Source organism: Camellia sinensis, chromosome 13, assembly GCF_055761805.1.
Source record: "Camellia sinensis isolate YWXY chromosome 13, ASM5576180v1, whole genome shotgun sequence".
In the NCBI taxonomy this organism is placed as follows: domain Eukaryota; kingdom Viridiplantae; phylum Streptophyta; class Magnoliopsida; order Ericales; family Theaceae; genus Camellia; species Camellia sinensis.
The window spans coordinates 82,555,730-82,571,430 of record NC_138973.1 but is presented as its reverse complement, the minus strand read 5'-3'; the positions used below and the strand labels follow the sequence as shown (position 1 = coordinate 82,571,430).

Genomic DNA, 15,701 nt, shown 5'->3' with positions numbered 1-15,701 from the left:
AAGATTCACAAAAAATCTCTTACAATTTGATCCACAATGATGTGACATGATACACGTCAATTTTGATTTGTCACATACTCGATTATATGGGACCTATCTCTCTTGCCACATCACTATGAATAAATTTAGGGGTCCAATTTGTGGGTCTATATAGACTTCCCATTTTGACTGACCCTAAGATTTCGTGCGCTTGCAAGCCTCCCAATGATGAAATGACTGACTTCATCTTCAGAATATTTAATGAATGTTTTGGAGTTATTGTGTAAACCTGTTTTGGCCAAAAATCATTTTTTGCAAAAATGACCGTTTACCCTTGAACCCATTTTTGGCCGAAAACCAACTTTTTATTTCCGAGAAAGAGAGGGAAGTCCAATTATGCTTCAATCAATCATATTTTTCAAAATTAGTGGCCAATTTTATCAAAAATATTGATCATAATGCAATTTGGGCTTACTTGTGCTGCAAGCAAGCCAAAGGCATGGGACTCCACACTTGTACATGCATGCATGGCACGTGTACCAAGGAAATTGGTGTATGCGCAAGTTAGCTATATGTGCGCACAAGATTGGTGTGTGTGTACGTTGACTGTGCATGAGCGTGAGACTAGTGCATGCGCACATCAAAGCATCATAGAGTTATGTATGGAAATTTAATCTTAGCGCATTTTTTGAGGAAATGGCAGAGGGGAAAGCAATAAAACTCTAGGAGGGTTCCAGAGCCTCCCCCAAGCTCTATAAATAGAGCCCCTCCACCTCTCTTTGGAGAAAATTAAGTACTTGAGACATTTTTTAGAGGTTTTAGGGCCAAACACCACACATCTTCTCTCCCCTTCCTCTTAACTCTGAAAATACCCTATCACATAGCAACTCTTAAGTCTTTGAAACCATCTTAAGGCTTGAAGAACCCGAACTAAGTCATAATCAAAGCTTGAGGGAGGCTTCCAAGTAAAAAAACAAAGTTTACTCGCTCTTTCTTGTGCTTTCATTAAAACAACAGATAACCACTCATCTTTTTGTTATTTCAGTACTTCTTTTTTCTATATTTTCAATAGTTAGTCATATTTAGGGTGTTACTTTATCATTCTATCATGTAGTTTGCATATTTCATCAAGTTTTTTTTTATTTTTTTATTTTTTTATTTTTTTTATTTTTGCATGTTTTCTTCCTTTTAATCAAAACATGTTTTAGTCATATAATAATCATACATGGCCCGATTTGATCATCATGCAGTTTTTTAGTATTTTTGCCTTTTTATGTGTTAGTTGTATTTTATGCATATTCATCATACTAGTGGTCTCAAACCGGCCTAGGATCATTCTTGTATGCATTAGTTGCATATTAGGGTCAGATTTAATTTATTTATATATAGCATGTAAGACTCTGAAAGTGGGCAACCAGGTAAGTCCTCTTAATCTCCATAACATGTGCATGTCCTTATTGCATTGCCCTTTAAATAATCAAAGTCTATATGTTCTTCATGTGCAAAATTGTATGTTTTGGATGTTTTATAAATATTGGTAATTTTAAATTGGGTTTATAGCCATGGATTGATAAAATCCATTTTTTATTAGAAAAATCATTATTCTCTTCAAAATATGGGTTTATTCCTCCAAATCTAAATGAATTGTATTCATTTTTCTTTAAATCACATAGTTTAGATTAGTTAAGGGTTTTAGGTCTAAAAATGTATTTGTATGAATAACTAACCACTAAAATTATAAAATAGAAAGCAAGTAGAGGCCAATTTTTGGATTGAACAAAAAAGAGTGTTTCCATGTAAATGGCATTCCTTTTTGTATCTAAGCTTTCGAACCCGAAATTCTCTCATTTATGACAGACTAGGCTTTAGTTTAGTTTTCATCGTTAAATGTTTCTTAATTCCCCTTTAAAAATTAAATGACGACTCTTTGTTGATCAAAGCAAGTCGATGTTGGAAGTAATGCCTTATACTCGAAAAAAGTACGGCATCCACAGTCTCTATCACTATTCTTTGAACAAATAGTTAGACATGTAATAACACGTGTAAAAATATGTCTCATTTTGAACAGATAGATGACACAAGTATTTTTCGGCCTAAAAAGATTTAAGTTTGGGCCTATTGACCTAAAAGTTTCAAAAATAGACCTCTAACCTGAGTGTTCTAAAAAGAAAGGCTACGTCTTTGATTAGATAGATTACAAATTCTCTCTATTGGTCTCAAAATATCGGTATCTCAATAGAATTACAAAGAAGTATTTATAGATATAGCCTTCAAATAAACCTAGGACGCACCAAGTATTTATAGTTTAATTATTAAAACCAGATAAAATAATGATTTTCAACATGCACCAAATTAGTCAGAACACTTCAAAATGAAGTTCCTCAAACTCTAATTATTAAAACTGGGTAATTTTTTGCGCACAACAAGTCATTCAGAACGCTCCAAAGCAACTTTCCTCACTTGCCTTGCTCGAATGCACAGCTGAACCGGCCTCTTTGCCAAAACCGTACACACAAAGCACTCTATCAGCGTACACGTAACAGCAATCAAATGCTGTGTCATAACAGCAATAGAATGAACCTTCCATAGGTAAGAAGAGGAGAAAGAGAATATATTTCGGGTTGGTAGGGTCCTCCAGTTACTTGGACTGGATCAACAGAAATGCCAATTAGGTTGCTAGTTGACACCAAATTGTTGATAGACAAAAGGCCAAGATAAATGCAGTAGATTCATTCTGGATAATTATGGACCACCTACCATTTTAAACTTCCATATTTATCAACTCAGTCAATGGTATGGATCTATTCTTAAATTCCCGTGTCCTCAGGTCTCAATGCACACCTAATCATTAATTACATTATGCTTCAAGATTCTCACACGATTCAATAGTTAAGAATACATTAGGACATGAAGCAAGGGGATTTGGGGACTTCTTGGAACTCAGTTACATCTCCGGAGGGCTAAAACCTCCAAATAGATCAATAATGCTACAAAACTAACTTATGTTATTTCATAACTGGGGGAAAAAAAGAAGAGAAAATCCATTTATACAAAGATTTCTACATAGCAACACTGCACAAAGTGAATACATCAAATTTTGGATCAAAATATGGTTTTGCTTTACAAAAGAAAATGTCAATGTAATTTGAATACTGACGTCACTCGATGAGCAAGTAGGATGACACAACCAAGCACCTGTTTTGCGTTTCCATCCTCCTCCTTTCCCCACAACCATGAAGAGTTTTCTTCCCGGGGTATGATGATGATTGCTTATCATGTTGTGATTGCCTTTCTATCCAAGAAAGGAAATCATTTAGTATACGACATTAGATTGGATAATAGTGATAGGAAAACAAGTGAAAAGTAGGATGTTTGGATAGAGTAAATTACCAATTATACGTCTAAAACCTGTTCACTGGATGTGGTTTCAGAACTAAGAAGTCTTTCAACCTCATCATTTGCCTCAGCTTGGATTCTCCATCCCTGCATGCAATGACAAATGATTAAGAACCCAAACTTCATTATCTTGCATTCTATTCTACTTAGAGAGATCCACTCTAACTACATTTTATTTTATTTTATTTTTAAACTTCTCAATTTCCTATTCCTTATGTATGTTAGATGTAAGAGAAAATGCTTCCAAAACATGCCTCTTCAAGATTTTCAATCTCCATGATTTGCTGTATCTGTTCAGCGATACTTTCCTGCATAAAGGAATAACAGAGTCAACAACTACTATCCATTTACAGTTGAACTGATAAGCGAAGTGTGTGTGTGTGTGTAATATACTGAAGTTGTGCATACTGCATTGCTAGCCGCTTCAGCAGCAAGAACATCAGAATCCATCTCTACTTCAATTTCAATCATTGAAGAAATCTGAAAAAATAATAGTATCATCATGCATTAACCAAGCTGACAAGAGTTGTTTGCATTAAACTTCTGTTTCGTTTCATGATGCAGGAAACATACTCTAGCATAGCTGTCAATCAGTTCAATTCGTTTCCTGAGGGAATTTTTCAAGCCTTCACGCACCCTTTTGACTCTACTTCTCCGAGCACTGAAAACAAAAAGGCTAGTGAACTTTGAACAAGAGACATCCAAAGCTAATCCTTTTTTTTGCAAGATGATAATAAGTTCAGTGATTATAACAAGAAAAGAGTACTAAAAATGTTTATAGTGTTTCTAACCGATAAGAAGGTTCTCCCACAGCAAAAATTTTGATCTCCAATTGGCACATGCGAGCTAGCATCCAAACCTATAAAAAAAATCAAATCAACTAATCTATATGACAAAAGGGAATAACAGGTACGAAATAATGAGGGCATAAAATCATTGTAACATTATTCTTTGGATATAGAAGGGCATTAAAAATACCTTTGAATTAATCCCAGTTAAAAAATAACAATAGGGTCTGGGCTCGACCTCCCAATGTATCACATCTTATCACATTCCAATATTATAAAGAATTGCCCACATGAAAGTCCTTAGTTCAGATTCCTAGAAATTGTCTCATATACTTCCAATGCCACCGTAACAAAAAAGATGCCTCTCTTGGAAAATTCACTGATGAGGCACTATAATCTGTAAAGTTAGTAGTCCTTATGTATGAGAAAATTGAGTAAATTTGACACTAGGGTGAATTTTTGTGGACACAGGAAGCATCAACGTGTTCTTTCATAACTAAATGTGATGTTCACTTCTTTTCTTGTTCTCCTCCTACAAATATGAACTAATTTACATGAACTCAGTGGTCATTGGTCACAACTTTCTTCAAAGTCAGGATCAATTTATTTGGTTTAGCAGAAATAGAAGATTAATTTGACTACATCTAAACAGGAGCTTTTTATCTGTACAAGTCAGACGCAAACTAAAGAACATATTATGCCACACAGCTGGACAGGGCATGTAAACAAACAAGGAAGCAGGAATTGCTTGTTTTTAGGGGCAACACCAGATATCAAGAGCCAAACTTTATACTAGAGAAAGCAGTTGACATCAAGTCACAATTACTGTGGCAGGGTACCTCATTTTCTGCAGCTTTTTTCAAGTCCTTGATGCGAGATTGAAGTTGGTCATATTGCGATAGAAGTTGCTGCCTGATGGCAATTGTGTCCACCAACCTCTGAGGAAGCTGTGGGCAAGATAAGAGCTAAGATAAATAACTAGATGCATTTATGTAATTTTTCTGAGGGAACTCCATAAAAAAAATGTACATAGTAAAATCATATTGTAAGAAAATTCAAAACCACCTAATTTCATAAGTAGTCTATAACTCATTCAATTAGAGTGTCAGTATCTTGAGAGATGTAAACGGTCTAAGAAAGCAGGCGAACTGCTAAAATAATTGCAAACTATTGTATTTTTGGCTGATCTTAGGTACATTGCTTTAAAAGAAACTGAAACAAAATGTACCCCCAGTTTAGGGTTGTTTTGGGAAGTTGGTAAAAAGCTGACTTTTGGCTTTTTACCAAGCTTTTTGGCTTTTTTAGAAGTGATTTGGGAAGTTGGTAAAAAGCTGACTTTTTACTTTTTAGTTTAATATTTATTTATGGTGTCAAATCAAATTAAAATGACCAAAATACCCTTACCCAACATAAGAGATTTATTTTTTTATTTTTTTTTCATAGGCCCTAATTTGTAATTTTACGGCTGCCATTTTGACACTTGCCAAATGGTTTTTTTGGCGTTTTTGGCAGCCACGTTTTTGGACATTTTATGGTTTTATTTATGGTTTTTTTGGGACCTTTTGTCCAAAAACGTGGCTTTTTACCATGTTCCCAAAATGGCACTTAGTCCCCATTGGATGGGGGTTTGGGAGAAATAGATAGGGTCCAGACCTAACATTTGGCATAATTTACACAAATGGTTGCCCCAACCAATGTTGTTAGAATCAACTTATCATAGTGGACCGATTCTTAGACTCTTGGTTGAGATTGGGTCTGTTCTTCAACCAATTTGAAATAATTTTTCTTTTTTTTTAAAAAAAAGGAAAAGAAGAAGGAATTAATTAATGCTCCCTCCATTCCAAAATATTAGTCCTTTATTCCATTTTTCATTGTCCCAAAATATTAGTCCCTTTTCAAAAATCAAGTACAAAAATAATATAAATTTCTCATTTTGCCCTTCTTTTAAATTCATTAACATAAAAAATACAATTATGACATTGATATTCCCCAAAAAATGTACTATTAAAGGGTAATTTTGGAAAATCAATTATTTTAAAGTGCAATAATTGTACTACCAAAAAAAGTTAGATTCCTCAAAAGGAACCATTATTTTGGGACAGAGGGAGTAGCATTTTCATTGTTGTTTACCCCCACCCCCTTCTCAAAAACAGTGTCATTGGAACTAAATCATCATAGTTGGGTCGATTGTCTTTCACAGCAGAGTGCAGAAATGGATCTGAAATTCTCAGCTGCCAGGTCGTGTTGAATACATCTAGACATTTGCCAATGGACAAAACTAAAATCTCAATGCCATAAATAGTTCATGAGAGCCTAAAAATAGTCTTAAAAAGATACTATGTCAGTAAAAGCTGGGGGAGGAAAACAAATGCCACATAAAGTCTTAATAGAACATTAGAGACTGACTTACCCGACCCAACTGGGGGAAAACCAAAGTGTTCAAAGTGGCTCCAAGAGCAAAAGATGAAACTGCAGCAATGGAAATGAACTGAGGCAAGCTAGGATCAATTATTCCAGAGGCTGCATCTCCAGTGGCCAGCACAGCAGCAAGTGGAAAGAGGATGGAGGGGTTAAGTAAGGATGAGCCTTCATTTTTTATGGGTGCTCTTAGTAACAGTGATTCTCGGCCATCTGTATGGTTTGTCAGGCACATAGGCTCTCCTGGATAGACGTTGGGGGATTTTGGAATAAACTTTAAGGGACCCACCTCTCTATAAACATTTGATGGAGCTGCTAGAGCAATCGTTACTCTTTCTCCTTCCTGTGCAGGAAGATCAACTGTTTCAGTAGCAAATCTGTGAGTGCGTGCCATCCCTGATGGAGTCTCCACCTGCAGAGAGGAAATGTAGAGAATTAAGTAAAAAAAAAAGAAAGAGTATACTCGTTCATGTGTAGTATAAAAGGACACAGGCTGTATACATTTGAGCTACGGAACATTGCCTAAGGTATCTTTTATGGGCCCCACCTTTAAGGAAGCCTATCTCTTTGCTTATATGAGGAACTACAGCAGTAAAATTTGTCATAAGAGAGAGGCTAACAAATATTTTGATACATGGACTCTTTTAATACCAAAGTGAACAACAAATTTGATTGCTAAATAATCAAAGATTATGAGATATCATTTGCAATAAACCCATTTTTTTAATGCATGAATCTTGTGATAGTTTGTGAAAGGTAGAGGAAGATCTAATAAATGTTTAAAATTGATGAAGTACATGCTTAAATATAAAAAAATTAGCAAAAATGTACCACAATAGAGTGAACTGCAGCAGGGAAGCTTTGCTTCTTTATTTGCAGGAATCTTAGCCCCCTTTTCCATGCAGGTACCTCCATGCTGCGTTCGGCAGTAGGGAATCCTTAGAAAAAGTGAATATCTCAGGATCAATGCTATATACAAACATACACTTGTGCAGAAACGATGAAGTAAAAAAAGGGGAAGTGCAAAAAATTGAATGTTCTCCATTGTAATTGTTTTACAGAATACTAGAAGTTTGAATACTGATCATATATTAATGGAATGCCAATGTGTGACCTTTAACAAAAATAAGAGAAGGCTCAGTTGCTCAAATGAATACAAATTCAAGGAAGTAAACCAACCTGATTTCTTCTGTCTCAATACTGACTATGTCGCCTGAAACTAGCTCGTACTGGTAGCGGCACTTGGAACAGGACACGATCTGTGGAACAAATGACACTCTCCGCATCACAAAATATCATGAGCAAATGTTGTACGAATAAAGTGTTTCTTTCCGTCCATTATGTCATCAAATTAGAATTCTAAGAGAACCAATCAGACATTAGCATCTGTTGACATGACTTGAACAAAAGCCACAGGCTATTACAAATATACTGTTCAAGTTTAAAAATCAAGAGCTCTAGAAATCCTAAGGAACTAATTGACAGCTAGTTGAAAACTTACCTCAACAAGCAAGAAAAGACCTGATGTCAAAAGTACTTGTTGAAAATAAAAGAAAATATGGAATTGGCATAAGCTTTCCCTGCATTTCGATGATGAGAAAAAAGATGCAATAAAGTCTGCATCCGGACATTATTTATCATGACCTGTTGGGAATCAATCAAATAGGGTCCCTACCAAGATCAGAGAACATAGATAGAAAAAGACTACATTCAGGAAAGGAAAAGAAGGAACTACGGCATATCTCACAATGCTTAGAAATATGTCACGTGGGAACTATAGTTATCTAGTCATCTAATAGTATGCACTAACTTCATCAGATAGACTATGTGATGCAGAATCCAAACAGAGAAATGGTGGTGGTGGTGGTGGTGGTGGTGGTGAAGGAAGCTACATAATACAATTGAAATAATAATAAAACTCAGATTCTTTATATTGAAAATCTCCTTAATGCACCAAACAACTGGTAATTCAACTTGACACTCTCGCTTGTGGGCCACATACGAGGTATATGACTGATGTCTCTCAAACCATCAATACCTAAGTATTCACACAAAGACAATATAAAGATTGCAAAGGTTCCAAAAACAATTCATAGCTCATATGTGCATGCCTGAATACCATGCTGGGGTTGTGCAACAGTGACAGCTATCATACATGTTGGACACCTCACTATCTTACCGAAAGGGACCTGCAGGAAAATCAAAGAAACTGTATTTGAGTTAAGTCAATAACATTGTCACCATTAAAATGAGTAACCATGCCAGCAAATAGGGCCATCAAAACTTAAACATATGGAAGTCAAGAAATTCATACTTGAGGGAGTATTTGGTGTTGTTTGTCGGACAGTGGTTAGTGGTAGAAATTACAAATTTGTGAAAACAATGGGTGGCAAAGTTGTCAAACCTTGAATCAAAGGGTAAGCAAGCTTGTCTACTGGAGCTACGAAACGTACATGTGTGAGCAGTGGTATATTGCAGGCTGTTTAGTTACCTTACCTATCATAAGTTTCCTTTTTCTGGTATACTATCTTGGCAGCTCAAGTGCAGCGTGATTACCTAGTACCCTGTACCCTATTTCAAATCTCCTTTTTGTTTTTGTTGTGCATGCTCAAAGGGAATTTTCTGTTGTGGTTCTTTAGTGATTTCTGCACCAATGAAAATTACCCCCATAGCTAATAAAAAGATGAAAAACTACAACCATAAAATCCTGAGAACTTCTATTGCTAATGTAAGAAACAGATCCAGAAAAATGACTCAAAAGGTTACAATAAGCAATCATTTGCCATTTAAAGTCGAATAAATTTTAAGGCAGAAAAGCATGCTTTGAAGCGAAAATTGAACCTAGTATATAAAAGCAGCATTGCTGATATTCATTTTGAGTGTGAAGAGAAAGGCCAAAGAGAAACATTGCTAGATCATGTAAAGAATAATGGTGTGTTGCTTTGAAAGGCTGAAATGGAATAGCAGAATTCATGTTGCAGTCTGCAGATAAATAGGACAACTTAATTACAATGGCAATCACCAGAAGAAGTAAAAGAACAACGACATCCATACCTCTTCACCAGGAGAAACTCCAACTCGACTAACGGCACCAATAATTTTAAGGGCATCTGAAACTCTCAGTGACGCTGCAAGACCCTGAACTAATAATGTGTAAGTGTGAATATCTGGCCTGGACCACTTCCATCTCTGACTAAATGAAGCCATTTCACCACTAGCTGCCCCTTTATTCATGTTTTGACAATGTCCATATATTAGTTTTCACACAAATAAACAAAAAAAGCAATGAAACTCAGAATTAGCAACAAGGGCAACCTATGTTACCTAGAACGTGGATTGTTCTGGTATGAGGAACAAAAACAGGAACAAAATATGCTCTAAAATGTGGTAAGATACGAGTAAACTTTTTAATTTGACATCAAATAAATTATAGTTGTTTTTTTTTTCAATTTAATCGTTCAACAACACATTTCTATGAATATTGCGACCCATTGTTTTATATTTTGTCAATCTAAAAAACTACACTCCATCACCCAGTTAAGGAGAACTCTTTTTATATATATATATATATATATAAAAAAAGCATAGAAAAAATTATGGGACTTTTTTTTGGAACACTAAATTCACTGTTTTGGAATGGAAGTGTAGGATGATTCAAAACATGAGTTTAATGTTTTTTGGTAACACTGAGTGCAACACAGGAGAACTACACATGAAGTATAGCACTTTAAGTTCATTATTTTTTTTAAAAAAGGACCTAAGAAATAAATATAATACTTGAAAGTCAAATTAGAAAAGAGTTCAAATGTATATATAAATGGGAAATTTAGCTATAAACCCCCTTTACCTTCCTTTCATTGTTAAAAGGACTAAGAAAAAAATTGGGTATGTTTGGTTTGTGTTTGAGAGATGTGTTTTAGAGATAAAAAGTACGAAAAGTTGTTTGGTTTGGGTTTTTTCAAAAGATGTTTTGGAAAATTATTTTGAGAGAGAGTTTTGAAAAAAGTGATTGATTTGATGTGTGTGAGAGAGAGATTTGTTTGGAAAACTTGTTTGGTTTACAAGTTTTGAGAAATTTTTTTGGGAAAATTTGTTTGGTTTGATTACTTTTAAAAACTTATTTGTAGAGAAAATTTCCCAAAATTTTTTCAGAAATACAAACCAAACGAACACATTATATTTTCTAAACCCCCTCATAATTATAAAATTTTGCATAAAGGACAAAATTTATTATTTAAATATTTTATTAGACTATTATACCCTCAACTAAATTTCCTCACCTTCTCCACACTCTCTCCTCACCTTCTTTGCTCTTTTACGAGCTCTCTGTTATGATTCTCAACATTCTTCGATCTCCTCCTACGCCGATTCAGTTTTTCGATCACTCTCCGGCGGTTCATACGCCACTGCCGGTGTCTTCCTCGAGGCGGTGGAATATGATCGAAGCCTCAACCAAGCAAACGCACAAACAAATTCTCTCTTTTCCTTCTCTCTTCCATTCCTAGGGTTTGGATTGAATTCGTTCGAATCTCTCGTGATTTCAACCAAAACTGTGAATATACCTAAATCACTTTCAGTTGCAGAGAATTTTCTTTGAATGGTGCATAGGTTTCGTAGTGGAAGAGATAGTCGGAGATGATCGGAGAAAGCTTCGACGACGTTGACGTATCGCCTTCCAATTCTCATGAAGTTCATGTTCTTGACGTTGATGATAGCCTCGTCGATCAAAAATTCGAATTATGAAAGAGTATAGAGACGAATCGCGCGACTGTTCAAAATTTTCATATTTGAACACAGTTTTTTAGATTTTTCATATATATATGTGTGTGTTTGTGTTTGTGTGTGTGTGTGTGTGTGTGTGTGTGTGAGGGAGAGATTTTTCATCTGGATAGTGTTGTTAAGTTCTTAAATTGATCTATTAATGAGTTGTTACTATGTTCTCTCAACTTTTTGTTGTAAAATTGTTTTTGATTTTGACAAATTTTTATGTCGTGAGTGAGCAATATGGATTGTGTATATGTAATAGATAACAGAGAAGACAAAGAGGTGATACGAAAGAGGCAAGTAACTGTGAAGAAACAGAAGAACAGTGGTTGTGAATGATCTAATTTCATTTGATAGAACCAGAGTAAAATTTTACTCTGATTCTATTGCTCCGTTTTTTTCATTTGACAGAACCAGAGTAAAATTTTACTTTTATATAGAGTAAAATTTTACTTTTAGTTTCAGAGTCTCACAGTTTACTTGTTTTTCAGGGTAAAATTTTACTTTTATACAGAGTAAAATTTTACTTTTAGTTTCAGAGTGTAAAATTTTACTCTTATTCAGAGTAAAATTTTACTTTTAGTTTCAGAGTGTAAAATTTTACTCTTATTCAGAGTAAAATTTTACTTTTATACAGAGTAAAATTTTACTTTAGTTTCAGAGTGTAACATTTTACTCTTATTCAGAGTAAAATTTTACTTTTATACAGAGTAAAATTTTACTCTGAAATACATAGTGAATATGGATTAACAGAAACCTGATCGATATGAGGGTAATATAGTAAAAGAAACAAGTTTTAAAATATCAAGGGTTTTGAAAGTACTTATATAATTCTTGTCCTTTTGAAAGACAAATTAGATAGTGAGGGGGCTATCACCAAATCCCCCTATATAAATCATCCCAATTTTTTTGTTCTTCCCATGTTTCAAGCAAGTACAACCAAATAAAAGCAAGAAGATCAACTGTAACGTCAAACAAGTTCTTGATCTACTTCATTCTAATTTGACACAACATATATATTGTAATAATATCCATCCACAGAATACTATACTAATTGATGACAAGGACCAAGTTAAACCGCATCTTTCCCCATTTTCAAGCACTGTATTGTATCTTGATCATCTTACTATAATTAATAAGCGAATGAATAAAAATAACAATTTAGATAGTTGATAGTTCAATAGTTTCATATCATAATAAGCAATGTGCATTCAAAGCAGCAGTGGCTCAGCATTAGAATAACAAACAACACAATTTACAGCATAGAACATCAATATTCACCTAATTTAAGCACAAATTTTTCTACTTTCAGTTCCAAATTTGGGAAACACAAGTGCATATAGTATTATGTACCAGAATTAAAGCTGGAACGCATGGCGGAGAAAACTGACAATGCCAAGTCGACATTGTTCCGATCAAACGCAGCAGATATAATCGAACAACAATCTGAACCGCTCACAACACCACCACCACCACTTGGATTCGAGTTTTCTGCGATCAAATCCAAGGCTTCATTCGCATGTTTCGATGCAGAGATTAGATCAAGCAAGTCATCATCATCATCATCATTGAACAATTCGGAGGGTTCGGCGACCTCGTTCTGGCTCTCGCTTAGCGAAGCTTTGGTATTAAAGAATTTGTTGGAAGCAGAGAAGGATTGTGGTTTGGATATGGAGGTTGTGGTGTTGAATATGAGGAAAAAGAGAGAAACGCTGGGCTTAGTGTTGGCGGTGGTTGGGAGGTTAGAGAGAGGAAGGCGAGAGAGCCATGGAGACCCCAAGTTCAGAGTCATAATTTACTTTGTTTTGCTTGTTGAAGCTAAGCTGTGATGGTAACGATTCACTCTCTCTCTATATATATATATATCTATATCTGAAATGGTGGTGAATCTGGTGATGAAGATGAGGAACGAGAGGTTGCCAAGCAAGGACAGAAGTGACTATGATGAGGAGGGAAGGGAGGATGTTCGTGTGTTGACCGTGCATGGAAATTATGAATGGACCCGGAAATTGTGGCCGTTGGATTGGTGGGCATATGTGGATGGGCCAATCAAAAAGAGAAGAAAAATGAGAATAGAAAAAAGAAAAAGGAAGCAGGGTGGAGGTGCGGGGAATCGAACCCCGTGCCTCTCGCATGCGAAGCGAGCGCTCTACCATATGAGCTACACCCCCATTTTGCTAATTGTTTTATAGTTTATTATATTTGTTTGCCTTTTCTTTTATTTAAAAAAGAGACATCAAATACGACAATGCTACGTCGCTCGAAATTAGCCTCCCCGAATCCCCCCTAAAGGACGAAACGACGTCGTTTCATCGTTTTAATTTTATTTTTTTTTTCCAATCAGAAAATCAGAAGAGACGAAGAAGAAGAAAGAAAGCAGAGAAGAAGAAAGATGAAGAGGAAGAAGGAAAGAAGAAGAAGAGAGGGAAGAAGGAGGAGGAGGAGGAAGAAGAAGGGACTGGAGCTGCAACGATCCATCTCCGAGCTGCGACGATCGGACGGTCGGCCGGAATGCAAGGGGGCGTCTGTGTGTGTGTGTCTCCCTCTCCCTCTCCCTCTCCCTCTTCCCTGTCTGTGCTTGAGCTCGAAAAGCTTCGAAAATGGAAGAAAAAAAAGAAAAAAGAAAAAAAAAGCCTAATGCCCAAAATGACATCGTTTTGGGCATTAGGGGGATTAGGGGGGGTAAATTTTCGAGCTACCAATCTTTATCCCATCAAATATTACATTAATTAGGGTTAGAGATGATCGCCGATTGCGATGGTTCAGGTGGCATCTTATCCGTCAACCATCCAAAATTAGGTGAATTAAAAAATCTGTCCACTAGTTTGGCGGATGCGAATTGAGTAGGCTGTACGGGTTGACAGATGGATGTGATCGGTTTGGCAATTTAGATTTTACAAATTTTAATTTTTTTTTAATTATAATTCATAACTTTCACGATCTCCAATAATTAATAATTTGAAAAAATGTATATAATTTGTCTATAATAAGCCATGGTACCCCGTATGCATATTTTTAAGGTATTATTTTTCATTTTCACAAAAATATATATTTATTTCTACTCTATATTGCTACTTGTTAGCAGTTTCTTTTTTTTTTTTTTTTTTTAACTTCATCTACGGATGGATCAGGTTTATGCGGATGCGAGATGGTTAATCCATCATCCGAACCGTATCCGTAAATTTTGTAATATTTTATCCGTATCTGTCCATCGAAAGAAATACATCCGCCCAAAATCATTCAGGTTTGATCGGTTTGGTTGAGTTGGGCGGGTTAGACGAATCCATGATCACCCCTAGTTAGGATGAAAATGGTTCAATTCAGTTGCAATTGAGAAAGAACTAAGCACTAAACCAAACTTTTTAATTTTATTAATTGAGAAATCAAAACAGACCGTATAATATGATTTCATTTTATCAAATTTGTTAGTTTTGTCTAATATAAGAATTCTCTTGAGATTTTACGGGTTTTATGAAAACTTATAAAATTTCACATTGGAAATAAATCAAGAAAAATGATAAATAAGTTGTTCTATAAATACACTCCTTCCCTAATTTTTGTTACAGACCATATATTTTTATTACTTATATTCTAATGCTCAAATAATTAAGATATAAATGTATTTAAATATAATATTTCAGTGAATTCAGCTTGTACTGGTGTAATATTTTTTAAAACTGAAACAAATCATAAGTTATGAAAAATAGACCGACTCAAACTTTTTGTCAATCTTAGGGGTCAGTTTAGTTAGATCGGTTTTTCTTACATCCCAATATTACATCAAGTTTCTAAATTTATATCGGTAGGTAGAACAATTGTTTTTTAAAAAAAAAATAATAATTATAATATTGTATTTAATGAGCTTTTGTTTTTGTGTTTTTTTGACAATATGACATAATTCAAAGCGATTGGGATAAATTTGCTTCTTTTTTTTTTTTAGGAAGAAATTTGCTTATTTTGTTATTTTCATTGTTTTACTCTTATTAAGATAAGAATGCTTCAAATCCCATAAAAATTTCATATGTTTAGAATTCCGAACCACTCGCATGAAAGGAATAGAGTTTTGGAAATTTGACAAACAATTTATCTATTTTTCGTGAACCATTATTTTAAAAAAGTCAAATAAATGGAAATATTTAAGATCAAGTACATTCAACATGCATTTCCTGGATTTTACGATCCACTGTACTTTTTTCAATATTTCTAAGAATTTCCAACCCTGTGAGCAAAATGCGGCAAAATGAAAATCCAAACCTTAATTATTTTCCGTTCACTGTTTTCGAATAGCAGGTTGGTTTAAAAATGTCTTACTTCGAAGGAAGTTCATGAAAAAGCGATTCACAGGCCACAATTTAG

General features: G+C 34.8%; 1 protein-coding gene and 1 non-coding gene across 5 annotated transcripts; both read right to left on the bottom strand.

Annotated features, from left to right (window-relative positions):
* Positions 1 to 2,964: 2,964 nt before the first annotated feature.
* Positions 2,965 to 13,510, bottom strand: LOC114285622 (Pentatricopeptide repeat (PPR) superfamily protein). 4 transcript variants are annotated; one of them, XM_082902643.1, is made up of 13 exons: positions 12,699 to 13,510; positions 9,636 to 9,805; positions 8,693 to 8,770; positions 7,761 to 7,840; positions 7,413 to 7,497; positions 6,574 to 6,993; positions 5,003 to 5,110; positions 4,167 to 4,234; positions 3,949 to 4,036; positions 3,769 to 3,855; positions 3,630 to 3,683; positions 3,370 to 3,462; positions 2,965 to 3,271 (listed from the first exon to the last, which is right to left on the bottom strand). In XM_082902643.1, the coding sequence occupies exons 1-12, from the start codon at positions 13,135 to 13,137 to the stop codon at positions 3,373 to 3,375; spliced, it is 1,767 nt and encodes a 588-aa protein (XP_082758769.1). In that variant the 5' UTR covers positions 13,138 to 13,510; the 3' UTR covers positions 2,965 to 3,271; positions 3,370 to 3,372. The 4 variants fall into 4 exon arrangements, with proteins under 4 accessions (XP_082758769.1, XP_082758770.1, XP_028084488.2 ...); XM_082902644.1 differs by having other exon boundaries at positions 2,965 to 3,267; XM_028228687.2 differs by having other exon boundaries at positions 3,784 to 3,855.
* TRNAA-CGC (transfer RNA alanine (anticodon CGC)) lies at positions 13,444 to 13,516 on the bottom strand. Its single transcript has one exon. It is a non-coding gene; the product is annotated as a tRNA-Ala (tRNA).
* Positions 13,517 to 15,701: the final 2,185 nt, after the last annotated feature.